At 44.4% G+C, this 22336-nt stretch overlaps 1 protein-coding gene across 1 annotated transcript in view; it reads right to left on the reverse strand.

Moving 5' to 3' along the window:
- LOC126474213 (aminopeptidase N-like) overlaps positions 1–22336 on the reverse strand; it is a 163637-nt gene that overhangs the window by 28793 nt on the left and 112508 nt on the right. The window contains exons 11-14 of the mRNA XM_050101677.1: positions 21990–22164; positions 12811–13085; positions 4778–4974; positions 2660–2824 (exon numbers count right to left, since the gene is read on the reverse strand). Of these exons, the coding sequence (XP_049957634.1) occupies positions 2660–2824; positions 4778–4974; positions 12811–13085; positions 21990–22164 (812 nt within the window). The remainder of the gene's footprint in view (positions 1–2659; positions 2825–4777; positions 4975–12810; positions 13086–21989; positions 22165–22336) is intronic.

Genomic DNA, 22336 nt, shown 5'->3' on the forward strand with positions numbered 1-22336 from the left:
AAGGGATCTCAAAAAGGGAAATGTCCAGGCGTCTCGAAGTGAACCAAAGCGATGTTGTTCGGACATGGAGGAGATACAGAGAGACAGGAACTGTCGATGGCATGCCTCACTCAGGCATCCCAAGGGCTACTACTGCAGTGGATGACCGCTCCCTACGGATTATGGCTCGGAGGAACCCTGACAGCAACGCCACCATGTTGAATAATGCTTTTCGTGCAGCCACACGACGTCATGTTACGACTCAAACTGTGCGCAACAGGGTGCATGATGCGCAACTTCGCTCCCGACGTCCATGGCGAAATCCATCTTTGCAACCACGACACCATCCAGCGAGGTACAGATGGGTCCAACAACATGCCGAATGGACCGCTCAGGATTGTCATCACGTTCCCTTCACCGATGAGTGTCGCATATGCCTTCAACCAGACAGTAGTCGGAGACTTGTCTGGAGGCAACTCGGTCAGGCTGAACGCCTTAGACACACTGTCCAGCGAGTGCAGCAAGGCAGAGGTTCCCTGATGTTATGGGGTGGCATTATGTGGGGCCGACGTACGCTGCTGGTGGTACTGGAAGGCGCCGTAACGGCTGTACGATACGGGAATGCCATCCTCCTACCGATAGTGCAACCGTATCGGCAGCATATTGGCGAGGCATTCGTCTTCATGGACGACAATTCGCGCCTACATCGTGCACATCTTGCGAATGACTTCTTTCAGGATAACGACATCGCTTGACTAGAGTGGCCAGCAAGTTCTCCAGACATGAAACCTATCGAACATGCGTGGGACAGATTAAAAAGGGCTGTTTATGGACGCTGTGACCCACCAACCATTCTGAGGGATCTACGCCGAATCGCCGTTGAGGAGTGGGACAATCAGGACCTACAGTGCCTTGATGAACTGGTGGATAGTATGCCACGACGAATACCGGCAAGCATCAATGCAAGAGGACTTGCCACTTGGTATTAGAGGTACCGTTGTGTACAGCTGTCTGGACCACCACCTCTGAAGGTCTCGCTGTACAACATGTAGTGTGTGGTTTTCATGAGCAATAAAAAGGGTGGAAATGATGTTTATGTTGATATATTACAATTTTCTGTACAGCTTCCGGAACTCTCGGAACCGAGGTGATGCAAAACTTTTTGATGTGTGTACGAGTATAGTGGGCTGAAAATTAAGTTACTTTTTATTGTTATTGTTAAATTGTCAAGAAGATTTTACATTTAAGAAAGTAAATGTTAAACTAAGCCTACACCTGTACAGCCCCCAGCCCAGACCCTACACCAGCGAAATCCGACGCTAGAATTAAATTATAAAGTACATTTTAAAAAATGAAGATTTCTTAAGATTAACGTAAGAAGTAATCGTGTCATTTGTCCTAATCAACAGAACATACACATAATTTACTAAGTAACGCAACTAGGATAACATTTGGCCATACTATCTTCAGCATCCCCAATCTATGTTGTGTAGTAAGACAGGTATCAACTAGTTCCTCTTCATTTTCTTTTGGGGTTTCTCGCATCCTTGACCTCATGTAGCTCCTATGGATAAAATACATCACTGAAAACCATGAAGACGATTGTGTATTATTTTTAAAGTTAGCTTCTGCAGCGTCTATGCAAAAAAAAGGCACCTTACGAACGCGTGCGTAGAGAGCAGCGGTCATTCAAGAAATCGTCCCACTGGAATTATGTACTACACTCGTTGATCCCTTATCTCGAACAAATCAGTTTATGATCCCCTTCCGTCCGCTTAATTATACCCCTGAGACTAATGTAACTAACAATATAGCTCAAAAATGGCTCTTAGAAACTCTACATACTGTAACTAAGCAATTCGATGCTATGTATTTTTGTTGTAACGAATTAATTACAGTAATTTTTTCTGTTTTAGAACACTGAAGAGACTTAAAATATCTAGGAAAAGATTGTTGCTTTCAGAAACAAGCTAAATGTCAGTAGGAAATGAAGGGTTATTGTCGATTTACAAGATGATCTGAATGAGAATGTAATTTTCATTCTGCAGCGGAGTGTGTACTGATGTGGATTAAAACAGTTTAAAACTGTTTACCGAACCGGGACTCGAAATTGGGACCTTTGCCTTTTGCGGGCAACTGCATTACCAGCTGAGATACCCAATCACAACCCTCGGTCCCTCTTTGCAGCTTTACTTCCTTCAGTAACTCGTCTCCTACCCCCTAAACTTGGGGACAAGGTCATACCCTCCAAGCTAGGAGACGACTTCCTGGCGAAATTAAAGCTGTGAGAACAGTCTTGCGTCGTGGTTGGGTAGCTCAGTTGGTGAAGCACTTTGCAGCGAAAGGCAAAGGTCCCGAGTTTGAGTTCCAGTCCGGCATACAGTTTTATCTGCACGAAGTTTCGTGATGCGCAACAAATCGTTTCCTCGTGCATCACAGACTCCTAACACAATTTTTACTAGCGATAGAATATCAGCACATCTTAAATAACATTAGTCAGCCATTAATGCAGCACATTGTAGTTCTATAGTTTATTTGACGAAAATCAGTCCTCAAAGAACAATTCTCTTGGTGGAAACACAGCTTAAGAGTATGACCTGTGATAAGGGAAAAGTGTGCACAGAGAACTTCCACACGAAGAAGAGAGAAAACAACACACATTTTAGTACGTTCCCCTTACCGTAAACCAGCCACCATCTCTGAACAAGTGGCGCCTAGCAGGATGTCGTTCATCTCGGAGATGACCTCAGTGGTCGCATATCGGTCCATCAGGAAGTTGTAAACATCAGCGCCAAAATATCGCACGCCCTGGCAGTAGACGATGCGCCTCAAGTCCGGGTCCACCCTGTCAACAGTGGACTTAAAGTTACATCACTCTGCAACCAAAAGTTAACACACTTAAAAAAAATCTACGATTTCTATCTGCTTCTGCCTCAAATAACACGACCAGAGGTCTGACCGTGAAATACGGCAAAGTGTATAAATACTAGTGTGTTCATGCTTCTTCGCTTACAAATAAAATTTGTTTCCGCTTCGAGCAAACACAATGTTTTCTTCTTTTTTGCAAGACATGTTTCGTTGATGTTACAGCGTCATCAGTGACAGTTTTAGTTTCTTTTTGTGAAATAACAGTAAAATTGCTCTTTAATATCTATAAACTTAGAAATTTCAGTTGTTAAAACTCGTACTTATAGATTTGGTAACAGACAAAATATACAACAAAATATACATACATACGCCACATTCTGTGGTTTTGTGGTGTACTGCACTACCCTTTACAGTTGTTTCTCTTTCACGGTTTTTCTGTAGCCATAAAGGACGTAATCTAGAAACTTTGTTGTGCCAAAAATTTACGACTGGGAATGTTGCGATTAGCTTTATTTTACACTGTATGGATGATTGTGTTTTGTGTGTGTATTTGTCTGTGTGTTATAGTTACATTTGAGTTCTGTGTTGATGTCCACTGGCCTGTGGTCCATATCCGTTGGTTGTTCTGCGAATGTAGAATGACAGCTCTTACTTTTTAGTGCATTTGTGTATATCTAATACTGCAATTTCTGCTTGACTATCCAATGTAGACTGAACTCAAATCCTGACAGTCAGTTCATAAATACAAGAAGTGTTGATTGTCTTTGTTGGTTTTGGTTGTCCTTAGTTTTCTCCGTGCAAAGTTAGCTGCCCTGTAGCCTATATTTAGTTCTCGTGCCATTTGCTGGTCGTCCTGTGTGTCTGGTGTATCTGTGTTTGAATGTTGGTTACGATTTGTTTGCTTTTATGTGCTAGGTGAATGGGTCACCTAGCACACAAAAGCAAACAAATAATTTTGTGATTCAGTTTGTCTACAGTATTTGTGCCACTGATCACAGCTATTTGTTTCATTATCTGTAGTTCGTTTTTGTAGAGTTTCATTCAGTCCGTGCAGTATGTACTGGAAAACGGCTTATTTGTGCGAAAGACGCACCAGAAAGAAGTAGGCACAGCTACATGGAAATGCTACACTCTTACTTACAACAACAAAGCACCTCACAGGATAGGCAACATAGATAAAAAATGACTAACAATAGCCTGCAGGATAGGTAACTCAACACAGAGACAAGTAAGGATAACCAATACGAACAACGACAAACACAACACTTCCAATATTTATCAACTGACACATCAATACTGCAGTTCAATTTACATTAGACAGACAAGCAGAAATTACAGTGTTAGATACATATAAAGCCCTAAAAACAACAGCTGTCATTTTATATTCACGGAAAACCTTATGGATATGGACCACAGACCAACAGACATCAACACCGACTTCTCAAATTTCCAAATGCACCAAAAGTCCCTCACAAAAACTAATAATTTAGGAAAGCCACTAAATACAGATAGCAATAGTTGAAGGAAAAGAAATAATAAACGAATATGCAGCTCTTTCAACGTAACTACGTTCGCTGCCTTCAAAAAATTGTCAGACGACCTAAACTCATAAACACACATGCACACACACACACACACACACACACACACACACACACACACACACACACACACACACACAAAAGAGAACTGCCTCCCATACTCACTCTCACATACTACTAAATACACATACAAACACACACACACACACACACACACACACACACACACACCTTCACATGTTACTAAACATTACCAAATTTAAAATGTTACATCAACCACTTTCCTAAAATGGTTCCATAAATTTGTGTATAGCATCTTAAATTGCAGAGTTGACGTGTAAACAGAGTGTCCATGTAAATGGATTCACCACGCTGAGAAAACTACTCACTGGTTGTCAGGATTGGCAGGATCGGCCATGAATCGCTCCATTTGTTCGTATGTGGAATTGAGACAAGCCTGCTGTCCGTAGTTGCAAGCAAGGTTGACAATGATGGCCCTCAGGATACGTGTGACGTGGTCCTCACCTGGCACCTCACGATAGCCTAATTCATCAGTCATGTGCTCCAACACAGACAGTGCAAATTCCTGCAGAAATTTATTGCGAGTGAAATGTGCAGAAGTTATAAATGAAACAACTGCAGTATAACAGAGAAAGCTAAATGGATAAAAAAAAGAGTAAGTGACGAAAACACAACGAAAAGGCGTAACATTACGTTCAACTGACAATATAACTCTAAAAAAATGAAAATTTTGAGTGTGAAACGTTCACAGAACTATGGGGGGAAGTTAAAAATGAAAGTCTCGTGTGAAGAACTGATGATAAGACAGGTTTATAGACAAACAGCTAAAACAACTTCTAGTTAAAGGAAAAAGATTTGTGCATTGGTTGTATATGCGATAAACCCGCTCTAAGTTAATAAATAAAATTAAATACACCTAACTATTAATTAACAAGCGCTGTCGGGCGTGGTCGGCACTTGGATGGGTGACCATCCAGCCCGCCATGCGCTGTTGCCATTTTTCGGGGTGCACTCAGCCTCGTGATGCCAATTGCGGAGCTTTTTTTTTTGGTCATCAGTCTACTGACTGGTTTGATGCGGCCCGCCACAAATTCCTTTCCTGTGCTAACCTCTTCATCTCAGAGTAGCACTTGCAACCTACGTCCTCAATTATTTGCTTGACGTATTCCAATCTCTGTCTTCCTCTACAGTTTTTGCCCTCTACAGCTCCCTCTAGTACCATGGAAGTCATTCCCTCATGTCTTAGCAGATGTCCTATCATCCTGTCCCTTCTCCTTATCAGTGTTTTCCACAGATTCCTTTCCTCTCCGATTCTGCGTAGAACCTCCTCATTCCTTACCTTATCAGTCCACCTAATTTTCAACATTCGTCTATAGCACCACATCTCAAATGCTTCGATTCTCTTCTGTTACGGTTTTCCCACACTCCATGTTTCACTACCATACAATGCTGTACTCCAGACGTACATCCTCAGAAATTTCTTCCTCAAATTAAGGCCGGTATTTGATATTAGTAGACTTCTCTTGGCCAGAAATGCCTTTTTTGCCTTAGCGAGTCCGCTTTTGATGTCCTCCTTGCTCCGTCCGTCATTGGTTATTTTACTGCCTACGTAGCAGAATTCCTTAACTTCATTGACTTCGTGACCATCAATCCTGATGTTAAGTTTCTCGCTGTTCTCATTTCTACTACTTCTCATTACCTTCGTCTTTCTCCGATTTACTCTCAGACCATACTGTGTACTCATTAGACTGTTCATTCCGTTCAGCAGATCATTTAATTCTTCTTCACTTTCACTCAGGATAGCAATGTCATCAGCGAATAGTTTCATTGATATCCTTTCACCTTGTATTTTAATTCCACTCCTGAACCTTTCTTTTGTTTCCGTCATTGCTTCCTCGATGTACAGATTGAAGAGTAGGGGTGAAAGGCTACAGCCTTGTCTTACACCCTTCTTAATACGAGCACTTCGTTCTTGATCGTCCACTCTTATTATTCCCTCTTGGTTATTGTACATACTGTATATGACCCGTCTCTCCCTATAGCTTACCCCTACTTTTTTCAGAATCTCGAACAGCTTGCACCATTTTATATTGTCGAATGCTTTTTCCAGGTCGACAAATCCTATGAAAGTGTCTCGATTTTTCTTTAGCCTTGCTTCCATTATTAGCCGTAACGTCAGAATTGCCTCTCTCGTCCCTTTACTTTTCCTAAAGCCAAACTGATCGTCACCTAGCGCATTCTAAATTTTCTTTTCCATTCTTCTGTATATTATTCTTGTAAGCAGCTTCGATGCATGTGCTGTTAAGCTGATTGTGCGATAATTCTCGCACTTGTCAGCTCTTGCCGTCTTCGGAAGTGTGTGGATGATGCTTTTCCGAAAGTCAGATGGTATATCGCCAGACTCACATATTCTACACACCAACGTGAATAGTCGTTTTGTTGCCACTTCCCCCAATGATTTTAGAACTTCTGATGGAATGTTATCTATCACTTCTGCCTTATTTGACCGTAAGTCCTCGAAAGCTCTTTTAAATTCCGATTCTAATACTGGATCCCCTATCTCTTCTAAATCGACTCCTGTTTCTTCTTCTATCACATCAGACAAATCTTCACTCTCATAGAGGCTTTCAATGTATTCTTTCCACCTATCTGCTCTCTCCTCTGCATTTAACAGTGGAATTCCCGTTGCACTCTTAATGTTACCACCGTTGCTTTTAATGTCACCAAAGGTTGTTTTGACTTTCCTGTATGCTGAGTCTGTCCTTCCGACAATCATATCTTTTTCGATGTCTTCACATTTCTCCTGCAGCCATTTCGTCTTAGCTTCCCTGCACTTCCTATTTACTTCATTCCTCAGCTACTTGTATTTCTGTATTCCTGATTTTGCCGGAACGTGTTTGTACTTCCTCCTTTCATCAGTCAACTGAAGTATTTCTGCTGTTACCCATGGTTTCTTCGCAGCTGCCTCGTTTGTACCTATGTTTTCCTTCCCAACTTCTGTGATGGCCCTTTTTAGAGATTGAGGAGCTACTCGACCGAATAGTAGCGGATTCGGTCAAGAATACCATCATAACGTCCGGGAGAGCGGTGTGCTGACTGCACGCCCCTCCTATCCGCATCCTCCTCTGAGGATGACACGGCGGCCGGATGGTCCCGGTAGGCCACTCGTGGCCTGAAGACGGTGTGCTTTTTAACTATAAATTAACCCTAAAAATACACTGATCGGCCAAAACTTTATGACCTACTATCGACATAAACCCAATCAGGCGATAGCAGGGTCACCCTGTGAGGAATGACGGCTAGCCAGTGCACGGAGTATCAGCGATCGTGTGTGGCCGCGTGTAGAATGGGGACGGCACTCGATCTGTTTGAGTTTGACGGAAGGTAAGATTGTGATGGCCCGGAGGCTCGCCATGGGCACTGAGGAGTCTGCACGTCTCGTCGGCTGTGGTGAGCGCCTTCAACACGTGGCGTGACCAAGCAGGAACCACAGTGTGGGGCGGCGGGTGGAATATTTGTTGTTTAAAATGTTCCTGTTATTTATGCTGTTGTTTTGCCATTCTCAACACTGGCTCTCTAACTACAGTTTTGGCAACCAGAAAGTGATTAGCAAAACGTGAAGCCTGTAATTAGAATTCCTAGTGCCCACTTCATCTGAGAAATACATTTATAGCTACAGCTTATAGCTCTGAGGAATTAGGAGATTGTCTGGGATTCATAATCAAAAACGATTCTCTCTAAAATGTTCGCTATATTCTGAAAGTCACAGACCAAAAAGAATCCACACAATCCAACTACCAGAGCAGTTCAGAGTCTAATCCGCTGATGCAACTATAATTGTTCAAATTAAATGTTTAAGTGAATGCTCGCCGTAATTTGATGATAATGTTCATCAAACGCCACGCTAAATAACGGTAGAATGTCTGTCCCGCGACGGCACGTGAAAATACGACATACGCAAACTGAAGATATATCATTGAAGTCAGCCCAGAATTAACACTTCACTCGAAAATGATTTCATGGTTACGTGTATACCGAGTAACTTAATACGGCATCCGAGGCTGTTTATAGCAATGATACAGACGCGACGCGACTCCCGACTCAGATGGTGTGCTATTCAGCGTCTGGAGAGAACTGGGGCCTTACTTCCTCGCGCAGCGTTCTTATAAATAAAGCCGCGGTGCGGACGACTAAGCGAACGCCTGATCAAATCGGCTCTCCCGACTAGCCGCTGCGCTAGTAATGCACCACCTTAAGTTATTGAATAAATCATTGCTTCCTTTGCTGATAGCCGATGAAACTCTCGATTTAAATGTGCATTCAGCACACAGGTAAGTAATCATAATAAAAATCTGACGTGGCTAAGTCAATTATTTTGGGCGAGAGAATTAATTTAATTACACTACACGCAGTAGACGAGCTCTGAACTTGCCCTTTGGAGATACGCTATCGCTATAGTTTTATTGTTATTCAATTGAAACTTCTCACATCTTTATGATTATAGCTGATCTCCCTTCTACTTAAATTTAAACACCCTAGCCTTATTTATTAGCCTACTTAATCTATCTTGCTTCCTTAATTTCTAAGACAAAAACCAGAAAATCATGAATTTCAACAACATTTTTAATTTGTGAGATCCAAAGTACTGTTTCTATTAAATTATTATGAAAAAGGAATCTAAATATAAATTTTTAAGTTTCTAGCTCTTTTCTGTTGCGCCAATGATTTTTACAGAGAAACGTCCAAATTTAAAAAATGGTTAAAGTTATTGAACTGACATTCAACACATGTTGATTTAGTACTACAGCTGACATGCTAGAAACGTTTCAGGTTATTTACTTGATTTTTAAAGTATTGCGCAACATTTATGACGTCAGAGCTAGTTACAGCAGACTGGCTGGCACACAATGGAAAGACTGATGTGAATTTATTACGGCGTGAGTAGGCTGCTTCCCTACAACATCCAGACGCCGTGAAGTTGGGCGGCCACTCCTCATTACAGGTGTCGCTTGTAGTTGGTTGGGCAGACTGGTAAAACAAGACAGGCGGCGAACTGTGGCGGAACTAACACCAGACTTTAGTCTGGTCAGAGTACAGGTGTCTCTGAACACACAGTGTTCTGAACACTCCTAACGATGAGCCACGGATGTATCAATGTAAGCATCGACAATTACGACTGAAACGAGCAAGTGATCTTTGGCACTGGACGTCGGTGTACTGGCAGAGCGTTGTGTAGGCTGATAGATCCCGATACGTACTTCATCACGCCGACAGGAGGACACGAATACGTCGTCTTCCTTGATACCTGCATTGCGGGACGGAGACAAACTGGCGGCGGCTCCATTATGCTCTGGGGAACATTCAAGTGGGCACCGATGGGTCCAGTGGAACTCGTGCAAGACACCATGACGGCCAAGGAGTGCCGTACACTAATTGTAGACGACGTACACGTCTTCATGATGATTATGTTTGCCGGCGGCAGCGGCATTTTTCAACGACATAATTCGCGATATAACAAGGGCAGAAATGTGACGCATTGGTTCAAGGGACAGAGTGGCGAGTTGCATATGTGAACTCGATTGAATACATCTGGGATTTGATTGAACGTGGCGTCAGGTGTCATCGTCCACGGCCCCGGAATTTGCGGGAATTAAGTGACTTGTGTGTGCAGATGTGGCGCCAACGCCCCCTAGCGATGTACCTCACTGCTTCCATACCACGACGCGTCGCAGCTACTGTCCGTGCCAAGGCTACCAGCTATTAGGCACGTGGTCATAATGTTGTGGTTGATCAGCGTACTTGTACGAGTGTGTTCGTCAAGAAAGACCCGGTTTGTGACTCACAGGAGACTGATTCTTCCATTACGACAACGCACCTGAAAACACAGACATCATAACAGACAGAATGAGATTTTCACTCTGCAGCGGAGTGTGCGCTGATATGAAATTTCCTGGCACATTAAAACTGTGTGCCCGACCGAGACTCGAACTCGGGACATTTGCCTTTCGAGGGCAAGTGCTCTACCATCTGAGCTACCGAAGCACGACTCACGCCCGGTACTCACAGCTTTACTTCTGCCAGTATCTCGTCTCCTACCTTCCAAACTTTACAGAAGTTCTCCTGCGAAACTTGCAGAACTAGCACTCCTGAAAGAATGGATATTGCGAAGACATGGCTTAGCCACAACCTGGGGGAGGTTTCCAGAATGAGATTTTCACTCTGCAGCGGAGTGTACGCTGATATGAAACTTCATGGCAGATTAAAACTGTGTGAAAGGCAAAGGTCCCGAGTTCGAGTCTCGGTCGGGCACACAGTTTTAATCTGTCAGGAAGCTTCATATCAGCGCACACTCCGCTGCAGAGTGATAATCTCATTCTGGAAACCTCCCCCAGGCTGTGGCTAAGCCATGTCTTCGCAATATCCTTTCTTTCAGGAGTGCTAGTTCTGCAAGTTTCGCAGGAGAGCTTCTGTAAAGTTTGGAAGATAGGAGACGAGGTACTGGCAGAAGTAAAGCTGTGAGTACCGGGCGTGAGTCGTGCTTCGGTAGCTCAGATGGTAGAGCACTTGCCCTCGAAAGGCAAATGTCCCGAGTTCGAGTCTCGGTCGGGCACACAGTTTTAATGTGCCAGGAAGTATCATAACAGACAGTTTTTGACTAAAAATAGCATGGTTTCGCTGCCCCACGCACGTTACCCGCCTGAGACGTTTTCTTGCCTCCACGCATGAAAAGGGGTATGAAAGGACACCAGTCTGACAACATTGAAGAAGTCAAGAAAAAAACTAGGTAGGAGCTGTCAGCCATTTCTAGAGATGACTCCAAGAACAATGAAGACACCGCTGGGACAAATCTACACTACTGGCCATTAAAATTGCTACACCAAGAAGAAATGTAGATGAAAAACGGGCATTCATTGCACAAATATATTATATTAGAACTGACATGTGATTACATTTTCACGCAATCTGGGTGCATAGATCCTCAGAAATCAGTACCCAGAACAACCACCTCTGGCCGTAATAATGGCCTTGATACGCCTGGGCATTGAGTCAAACAGAGCTTCGATGGCAAGTACAGGTACAGCTGCCCATGCAGCTTCAACACGATACCACAACTCATCAAAAGTACGGACTGGCGTACTGCGACGAGGCAGTTGCTCGGCCACCATTGACCAGACGTTTTCAATTGGTGAGAGATCTGGAGAATGTGCCGGCCAGGGCAGCAGGCGAACATTTTCTGTATCCAGAAAGGTCCGTACAGGACCTGCAACATGCGGTCGTGCATTATCCTCCTGAAATGTAGGGTTTTACAGGGATCGAATGAATGGTAGAGCCACGGGTCGTAACACATCTGAAATGTAACGTTCAGTGTTGAAAGTGTCTTCAATGTGAACAAGAGATGACCGAGACGCGTAACCAATGGCAGCCCATACCATCATGCCGGGTGATACGCCAGTATGGTGATGACGAATACACGCCTTCAATGTGCGTTCTCCTCGATGTCGCCAAACACGGATGCGACCATCATGATGCTGTAAACAGAACCTGGATTCATCCGAAAAAATGACGTTTTGCCATTCGTGCTCCCAGGTTCGTCGTTGAGTACACCATCGCAGGCGCTCCTGTCTGTGATGCGGCGTCAAGGGTAACCACAGCCACGATCTCCGAGCTGATAGTCCATGCTGCTGCAAACGTCGTCGAACTGTTCGTGCATATGGTTGTTGTCTTGCAAAAGTCCCCATCTGTTGACTCAGGGATCGAGACGTGGCTGCACGATCCGTTACGGCCATGCTGATAAGATGCCTGTCATCTCGACTGCTAGTGATACGAGGCCGTTGGGATCCAGCACGGCGTTCCGTATTACCCTCCCGAACCCACCGATTCCATATTCTGCTAACAGTCATCGGATATCGACCAACGCGAGCAGCAATGTCGCGATACGGTAAACAGCAATCGCGATAGGCTACAATTCGACCTGTATCAAAGTCGGAAACGTGATGGTAAGCATTTCTCCTCCTTACACGAGGCATCTCAACAACGTTTCACCAAGCAACGCCGGTCAACTGCTGTTTGTGCATGAGAAATCGGTTGGAAACTTTCCTCACGTCAGCACGTTGTAGGTATCGCCACCGGTGTCAACCTTCTGTGAATGCTCTGAAAAGCTAATCATTTGCATTTCACAGCATCTTCTTCCTGTCGATTAAATTTCGCGTCTGTGGCACATCTTCGTGGTGTAGCAATTTTAATGGCCAGTAGTGTGTTAGTTGTAATGTCGAGTATTTTTAAAGGAGAAGACTGTTTTGTACACAATTAGAAAATACGTAGCTTTTGAAAAAATAATTGTGGTTTCTTTGATAACCCCTCGTAGGAGGTGACGTAGACAAAATGCGAGGCCGTGACTCACGTTGTACTGTTCGGGGGCGTCCCAGCCGACAAGGCGCTCCAAGTTGAGCAGCGTGCCCGAGGCGACTCTCCAGGGGATGTAGTCGCGCTCCCGGCTGAGGTAGGAGTGCAGCCGCAGCGCCGCCTCGGCGGACAGCACGTACGCGGCGCCGGACAGGCTGGCCGAGTCGTCCAGCAGCTGGCCGCGGTTCGCGGGCGGGATGGCCTCGGGGTCGGACCGCAGCTGCTCCGTCAGCAGCGCCCAGTTCTGCTCGTCGTAGTTCACGCGGTAGTAGCCTGCGGGCACAGCACTCGTACTGACGTGCTACCGGCAGCTGTTCTGCCGATCCTATGCCTCCCAGAAACTAGCCAAACGCAATTCCACCGCCCTGGAAGCTAGACTGAAGAAAAATCGAGACTCGTTCATACGATTTGTTGACCTGGGAAGAGTGTTTGACGATGTATAATGCTGCAAGATATTCGAAATACTGAGACAAGCTGAGGTAGGCTACAGGGAAAAACGGATTTACACAATACGTATTAAACCAAGGGGAACAAAAACAGTGGCAGACCAAGCCTATGGTGTGGGGTTGATCTGAGATTCTGTTATTCTGCGCAACGGATTAATATGAGATGCACCCTTTACCCTGTGGCTCCTGCAAGATGCAATTTCCACCCCCACACTACTACACAAGTCAGACAGACGCTCCTAACGTTCTAAACAGAAATGCCTGAAAAATTTTCAGCAATAAATATCTTCTGGAGTCGTCCGCTGTAAGGAAATGGCACAAAAATTCACAAAATTTCTTACGTAACTAGTGGGATACTTGGGTACTGGAGTAGTGCTAGTTAGTGTAAGAAAAACATGAAACTAACGAAAGCTATTATTTATTTTACAAAAATTATGAGAAATCACAATCGCACCTTTAGTTATGAATTGAACAAGTTATATCCTGGTTCTTTTCGGAATGTGAAGTTACCTCTCAAGGATAGGATTCTCTATTCAAATTTCTATGCAAAGTTTAAGATCGTTGTCGACTTGGCAAAATGGCTGAGAGGCGCGCCTACTGAACTTGAATAATTATCCTTTAGAACGTTGCTAGGTACGGTCGAGGCTGTTGCATGTGAAATGCGGTGAAGTGTACTGTTGTGGAAGAAATATGGGGCTCACAATAGCTGTAGCGCACAATACCGTAAGCTGCGATGACTGCTGTCTGCACCGTTCGCTGCTGACAAATAAGTTAACTCTCGTTCTATCTGGATTGACCTTCGCCAATCAAACTCTTCCTACGCCTTGATGAAGTCAAGGATTCCCATTCGCCCCTAGTCTAACTATTGGCGTGGTACACCAGTCAGATAACCAGTCCACCACGATGCCACTCAAAAATTTGCTCGCAGGCGTTTAACTATAACTCTGTACGTAGACACCGCACAATAAGTGTGTCGGCCAACACAGTGAACAACGCTTCATCACAAGGACTCAATATAGAGTGTCGCACTTCGATTCGCTCTGGACAGAGGTGGTCTCCCAGTGAAGTACTGAGGAGAGACTTGTTCCTCGCTCCAAGAGCGACAACGGAACGGCGCCTCTCCACCTCAGACGTGAAGGGGTATATCTTTCGGTCTCTTCCATTACTCCTTCAGCTCAAGGCGTCAGAAATATCGTCTGCCAATCAGCATTGCTCTTCTATAACGGGAGAATGACGTTTCGTTTAAGGCGACCAATCCGGAAACCTGTAGTATCGGCGTTTGGTGTTTGCTGTCTCCCTGTGGAAATTTATGAAACTGCATGTTATGTGTAAAGAATGCATAGGCTGGCCGCTCCCACACAATGTAGCGGAATTTGCTTTTAAGCCGAACACGGGGTCGTTCCTACTTTCCTTCGGGCGAACGCTGTCCGCTCCACGGGCGGCCACCGACCGACGTAGATGAGTTGGGACTGGCCTCCTGGCGTGCGGGTGCCTCTCTCGCACTAAAAGCTCCTGCGACCGTCGTGTCTGGAATGTGTGTCTGTACACCAGCCTCGAGTATTTCAACCACGGTGCGCACTTGCGATTTATAGTTATTTGCGTATTGTTTACATGAATTCATACAACATTGACTTTGTCTTATCGAGTTTGGGTTCGAATGAAGCGGCTTGATGTGCAGAATATGACTGTGAGGGCGGAATATGTAAGCAATGAAGGTTAGGACACCACGAAGTCTTACACAAGAAAGAACAAATCACACTAAAAATAGTGTAACACAGGTACACTATGTGATCAAAAGTATCCAGACACCCACCAAAACAGACGTTTTTCATATTAGGTGCATTGAGGTGCCACCTATTGCCAGGTACTCCATATCAAGGATCTCTGTAGACATTAGACATCGTGAGAGAGCAGAAAGGGACGCTCCGCGAAACTCACTGACTTCGGACGTGGTCGGGTGACTGGGTTCAGCCGCGCGGGATTAGCCGAGCGGTCTGAGGCGCTGCAGTCATAGACTGTGCGTCTGGTACCGGCGGAGGTTCAAGTCCTCCCTCGGGCATGGGTGTTTGTGTTTGTCCTTAGGATAATTTAGGTTAAGTAGTGTGTAAAATTAGGGACTGATGACCTTAACAGTAAAGTCCCATAAGATTTCACACACATTTGAACATTTTTGACTGGGTTCAATTGTGTCATACGTCTGTAAGCGAGATTCCCACACTCGTAAACACCCATGTTTCCGATGTGATAATGGAAAAGTGAAGGGACACGTACAGCACAAAAGCGTACAGGCCGACCTCGTCTGTTGACTGACAGAAACTGCCGACCCTTGAAGAGTGTCATAATGTGTAAGACGCAGACATCTATCGAGACCATCACACAGGAATTCCATACTGTGTCAGTATCCATTGCAAGTACCATGACAGTTAGGTGGGAGATGATAAAACGTGGATTTCATTGTCGAGCGACTGCTCATAAGGCACACATCACGCTGGCAAATGCCAAAATACCCCTCGCTTGGTGTAAGGAGCGTAAACATTGGACGATTGAACAGTGGAAAAACGTTCTGTGGAGTTACGAATCACGGTACACAATGTGGAAATCCCATGGCAGGGAGTGGGTATGGCGAATGCCCAGTGAACATCTGCCACCGTGTCTACGCCAACAGCAAAATTCTGAGGCGGTGGTGTTATGGTGTGGTCGTATTTTTCATGGAGGGGACTGCACGCATCGTTGTTTTACGTGGCACTATCACAGCACAGGCCTACATTGATGTTTTGAAGCACCTTCTTCCTTCCCACTGTAGAAGACCAATTCGGGGATGGCGATTGCATCTTTCAACACGATCGAGCACCTGTTCGTAATGCACAGCCTGTGGCGGAGTGGTTACACGACAATAACATCCCTGTAATGGACTGGCCAGCACAGAATCCTGCCTGAATCTTATAGAACACCTTTGGGATGTTTTGGAGTGCCGACTTCGTGCCAGGCCGCACCGACCGACATCGATGCCTCTCCTCAGTGAAGAACTCCGTGAAAAATGGGCTGCCATTCCCCAAAAGACCTTCCAGCACCTGATTGAACGTATGCCTGGGAGAGTGGAAGCTGTCATCAAGACTATGGTTGGGCCAACACCATATCGAATTCCAGCATTACCGATGGAAGGCGCCACTAACTTGTAAGTCATTTTCAGCCAGGTGTCCGGATACTTTTGATAACATAGTGTAAGTTGTCTTTCACCCCTGCTATTCCATCTACACGTCGAAAAAGCAATGCTGGAAATAAAATAAAAGTTCAAGAGTGGGATTAAAATTCGGGGCAAAAGAGAACTGAAGGATTTCAGACGTGCTGGTACAGAAGAAGGTTCAGAATCAGTTGGATAAGATTCCCTAATGACACTGCTATACTCAGCGAAAGTGAAGAAGAATTACAGGATCTCTTGAATGGAAGGAATAGTCGACTGAGTACAGAATATCGATTGAGAGTAAATCGATGAAAGAGATAAGTAGTGAGAAGTAGCAGGAATAAGAAACCCGGGAAACTTCTAATCAGAATTGGTGATCGCGAAGTACTGAAGTTAAGGAATTCTCCTAACTAGGCACTAAAATAAACCATGACGGATGGAGCAAGGAGGACGTGAAAAGCACTGGCCAAAAGGGCATCCCTGTCCAAAGGAAGTCCACTAGTATCAAACATGCGCCTTAATTTGAAGAATACATTTCTGAGAATTTACGTTTGGAGCACAGCATTGTATGGTAGTGAAACATGGACTGTGGGGAAAATCGGGGCAAAAGAGAACTGAAGGATTTCAGACGTGCTGGTACAGAAGAAGGTTCAGAATCAGTTGGACTGACAAAATAAAGAATGAGGAGGTTCTCCGAAGAATCGGACGATAGTACACGTGTTAAAACGTCAGCGAATAAGTTCCATGCTACTAGAGGCATCTGTAGAAGGTAAAATCTCTAGATGAAGGCAGAAATTGGAATACATCCAGCAAATAATTGAGGAAGTAGGTTGCAAGTGCTGCTCTTATGGTTCAAATGCCTCTGAGCACTATGGGACTTAACTTCTGAGGTCATCAGTCCCCTAGAACTTAGAACTACTTAAACCTAACTAACCTAAGGACATCACACACGTCCATGCCCGAGGCAGGATTCGAAACTGCGACCGTAGTGGTCGCGCGGTTCTAGACTGAAGCGCCTAGAACCGCTCGACCACCCCGGCCGGCTGCTACTCTTAGATGAAGAAGTTGGCACAGAAGAGGAATTTGTGGTGGGCTACATCAAACCACTCAGAAGACTGAAGATGCCCTCTCCCGCCTACCCCCCCTCCCCCCCCCCCTCCACACACACACACACACACACCTCCAAAAGGAAGAAGAAAATCAGTTAACACCGATATTCTTCACTATAAATAAACAAACACTACATTATCAGTCAGTCTACCACTTCCCCCTCTAACTCCAATGATAGCCACATCATGTAGAATGGACGCACAGTACGAGTCTACGTCTACGTCAGTACTCTGCACGGTATGTAGCCGTGAGTACATCTGGTAACATCTGGTGCAGCTAACTGATCCCCTCTTCCACACCCCCCTCGCGAATGGAGCGTAGGGTAGAATGATTGTTGGTAAACGTCTGTATTACCTCAATTTCCAGAGCTTTCTTGTTGTGGTCATTTCTCGAGATGTACGTGGAAGGGTGTAATATGTTGCCAGACTCTATTGAAATATCACCGGTACAGTTCTTCGTGATGCACAACGCCTCTTTGGTAGTGTGAACTCGGCCGCGTGGAGCGCGGGCAGAGGGGAGTCTGGCTGGAGTAGCGAGTGGAGCAGGTGTTGTGTGACGCTCCCGCGAGTTGCCGCGCTTTCAGGGTTTGGCAGCATGTAATTGCGCTCGACTTGCTATGATAGTTTCTAACACGGTGTCGCGGACGGGAAGCATTAGCTGGCGCACATCAAGAGCCCGTTTCGCCTGGCGACCGTGTCGAGAAGAAGGCGCGCCAACATCCAGCTTCTGCAACAGCGACGGCCGACAATGAGTGACTGTCGCCACCTCCTCGATCGACGACTTCAAACCTTCAATCAACCAACAAGGAACACTGGAAGCAAGTAAAGTTTTAGAACTGTATGGCAGACCTCAGCTTTTCAAACTGTTCAAATCACAAAATTACAGCAACGTAGCATGAACCTTTGTTGCTCATTGTCCCAATTGCATTACCAAGCAGGGTCCCTTCCTTTTCCGGAATGAACCCGAGTGTCGTTGAAATTCAGACGCCAACGTTGAAGTAAATTTCGATGTGCTTCAGAAACAAAGCTCACTATTAATTTCAGTCAGTAAATTAACTTTCAATTTTCCGGTTTTATTAATTCTTTTGCTAAATTAAGTCAGAGTGTAGCGAAATTTATTACTTCTGACAAACTTTCAGTTTTCACAATACACGTGTCAACCTTCAGTTGCCACGCTTCTAGTGCTAATTATATGTGTAATAACCTTTCTTTTTCAGTTACTATAGTAATTGTCCATAGGACTGGCGACCGTGATTTTCCCCCAAATCTCAAATATCTAATTACAGCTAGTTAATTGTTAACGTAACGGCCGCACATTTAGTTTCTTTATTAACTTTACCCCTTTTCAAAATTAATTTCCACCAGTTTCATTTGCATTTTTCCTTTCATTTAGATGTAACCTTTTCCTCCCTCTTTACCGACAGCTTAACTTCGGTGACGATTGCTTTTCCTAAATTTCCATTAGGTACACGCGGTTTAATTTTTGCTTGTCATTAAGGTCGATAAGTGAGGGGGAGGTTACAATGTTTTTGTGTGCCAATCGCTTGTGGTATTTCCAGATTCAGATTCTGAATCTTCTTTCTTCGACTCATCGCTTGTGTCGTTCTTGATTGCAAGTGCAGTAATTCCCTTACATGTTCATTTAAGTAACTAATTACCTTTGATTTAGCGACAGCATCTTCGAAATGCATGAACTTGAATCTTGGGTCAAGAGTTTTTGAAACTTCCAATACAACAGAGTGATCTAAGTCGTCGAATCGTCTTGCCAGTTGTTTATTTATTTCTTTTTTAAATTTAATTTGTAGGTGTCGTACTATCGACTGCGTATCGAACACACCTGGCCAACGGGATCACTTTGTTTACTGTAAAGTAACTGTCCCCTGACATTGCTTTTGTTAATTTTTCAAACGGTGGTAGCAATTCCGCCATATCTTTGACACGGTATAACTCGCTACTAGAATCCGTTGAGGGAACCTCACCTCTAGTTAAAAGTATCTGTCTGAGTACAAATTCTATCGTATGCGAAAGTCAGGTACCATTTTCTTCAATTTGGACTTCTTGCAGTCCCGTATCTAGCTATCTTTCCCATAACTCGTTACTTGCACTGATGCTCCCTTTAATATACTTGACAATATCTCGAATCTTCAGTTTAGTGTTTTACATCATCAATACATGTATTTACGACTAAGTAATCGTATGAACAAAGCAAGGAATAATCTTTTTTTCGCCAAACGTGTCGCGATTCACCTCCATAACAGTGCTGTCATCCGTGAGGATAGCTGAAAGTGTTTCAATCGAATATTCCATTCGGAAAAACGATGTGTCAGTTTTTAGGTGATGTTCAGCTCAAAAACATCTAACGTTCCGCCGAAGAGTTGAATCTCGTGTATAAAGTCAATAGTAATAACCGTAAGTAATTCGTTTTGCATTGCTACAGAAGAATGTTGAAAATTAGTTGGAGTGATGAGTTGAGGAATGAGATGTCCTCTGGAGAATCGGCGAGGAAAGGACTATACGGAAAACACAGACAAGGAGACGGGGCAGGATGGTAGGACATCTGTTAAGACATCACGGAATAACTTTCATGATGCTAGAGGAAGTTGCAGAATGTAAAAAGTCTAGAAGGAGATTGAGTCTGGAATACATCCAGGTGAAGACTGAGATTGAATACATCCAGCAAATAACTGAGGCCACAGGCTGCAGGTGCTACTCTGAAATGAAGAGGTCGGCACAGTAGAGGAATTCGTAGCGGGCCGCATCAAACCAGTCAGAAGATACATATTCTGTAGTACAGATGTGGTAGCAACTGGCCATCACAAACGAAGGAGATAGATACTAACAACAAAAGCCATCCATAGTCGCAAGCCAGCATCCAGCATTACGCTTGAAATAGCTATGCAACACGTAATTTTCTTTGCACCATCTGAAGATGAGCCTGAAAAGATTCGAAAACCGGTTCATGGAATGTTGTTGTAGTCTTCAGTCCTGAGACTGGTTTGATGCAGCTCTCCATGCTACTCTATCCTGTGCAAGCTTCTTCATCTCCCAGTACCTACTGCAACCTACATCCTTCTGAATCTGCTTAGTGTAATGATCTCTTGGTCTCCCTCAACGATTTTTACCCTCCACGCTGCCCTCCAATGCTAAATTTGTGATCCCTTGATGCCTCAAAACATGTCCTACCAACCGATCCCTTCTTCTAGTCAAGTTGTGCCACAAACTTCTCTTCTCCCCAATCCTATTCAATACCTCCTCATTAGTTACGTGATTTACCCACATTATCTTCAGCATTCTTCTGTAGCACCACATTTCGAAAGCTTCTATTCTCATCTTGTCCAAACTGGTTATCGTCCATGTTTCACTTCCATACATGGCTACACTCCATACAAATACTTTCAGAAACGACTTCCTGACAATTAAATCTATACTCGATGTTAACAAATTTCTCTTCTTCAGAAACGATTTCCTTGCCATTGCCAGTCTACATTTTATATCCTCTCTACATCGACCATCATCAGTTATTTTACTCCCTAAATAGCAAAACTCCTTTACTACTTTAAGTGTCTCATTTCCTAATCTAATCCCCTCAGCATCACCCGATTTGATTTGACTACATTCCATTATCCTCGTTTTGCTTTTGTTAATGTTCATCTTATATCCTCCTTTCAAGACACTGTCCATTCCGTTCAACTGCTCTTCCAAGTCCTTTGCTGTCTCTGACAGAATTACAATGTCATCGGCGAATCTCAAAGTTTTTACTTCTTCTCCATGAATTTTAATACCTACTCCGAATTTTTCTTTTGTTTCCGTTACTGCTTGCTCAATATACAGATTGAATAACATCGGGGAGAGGCTACAACCCTGTCTCACTCCTTTCCCAACCACTGCTTACCTTTCATGCCCCTCGACTCTTATAACAGCCATCTGGTTTCTGTACAAATTGTAAATAGCCTTTCGCTCCCTGTATTTGACCCCTGCCACCTTCAGAATTTGAAAGAGAGTATTCCAGTTAACGTTGTCAAAAGCTTTCTCTAACTCTACAAATGCTAGAAACGTAGGTTTGCCTTTTCTTAATCTTTCTTCTAAGATAAGTCGTAAGGTTGGTATTGACTCACGTGTTCCAACATTTCTACGGAATCCAAACTGATCTTCCCCGAGGTCCGCTTCTACTAGTTTTTCCATTCGTCTGTAAAGAATTCGCGTTAGTATTTTGCAGCTGTGACTTATTAAACTGATAGTTCGGTACTTTTCACATCTGCCAACACCTGCTTACTTTGGGATTGGAATTATTATATTCTTATTGAAGTCTGTGGGAATGAATAAATCACTATTTCAAAAAGTGACTGGTTGCAGTTTTACGTATTTACTTTGAATAAAATGTCACGGATTGTTTGGGAAAAAAAGCTTAATTTAAGCTCCAGAATAGAAATCGGTCACTCACCAGCCACGTGCAGGTTGAGGAGTAGCCAGTCGTCCGGCTGAGCCACGGCCGGCACCTCCAGCTCAGAGTCCAGCAGCCAGAGCCGTGGGGGAGAGGCGGAGAAGTTCGCCTCAGAGCGGGACGTGTAGGTGATGGGCACTGGCCACACGGTGTCTGCGTCCGACAGGTACGGTGCCTGCAAATCCACACAGGTGGTTCCGTGAGGGCTACCGTGCGTCACCAAGGGGATCAGCTGCGTAGACCTCAGTGGGGAGTGGGAAGGGAAACACCAGGTTCACATCGGTAACACGTCTGCGTGACGTCACTATGACGTGGACGTGCGCGGTTTCGACCGTCGTGGACATCTA

Source organism: Schistocerca serialis, chromosome 4, assembly GCF_023864345.2.
Source record: "Schistocerca serialis cubense isolate TAMUIC-IGC-003099 chromosome 4, iqSchSeri2.2, whole genome shotgun sequence".
In the NCBI taxonomy this organism is placed as follows: Eukaryota; Metazoa; Arthropoda; class Insecta; order Orthoptera; family Acrididae; genus Schistocerca; species Schistocerca serialis.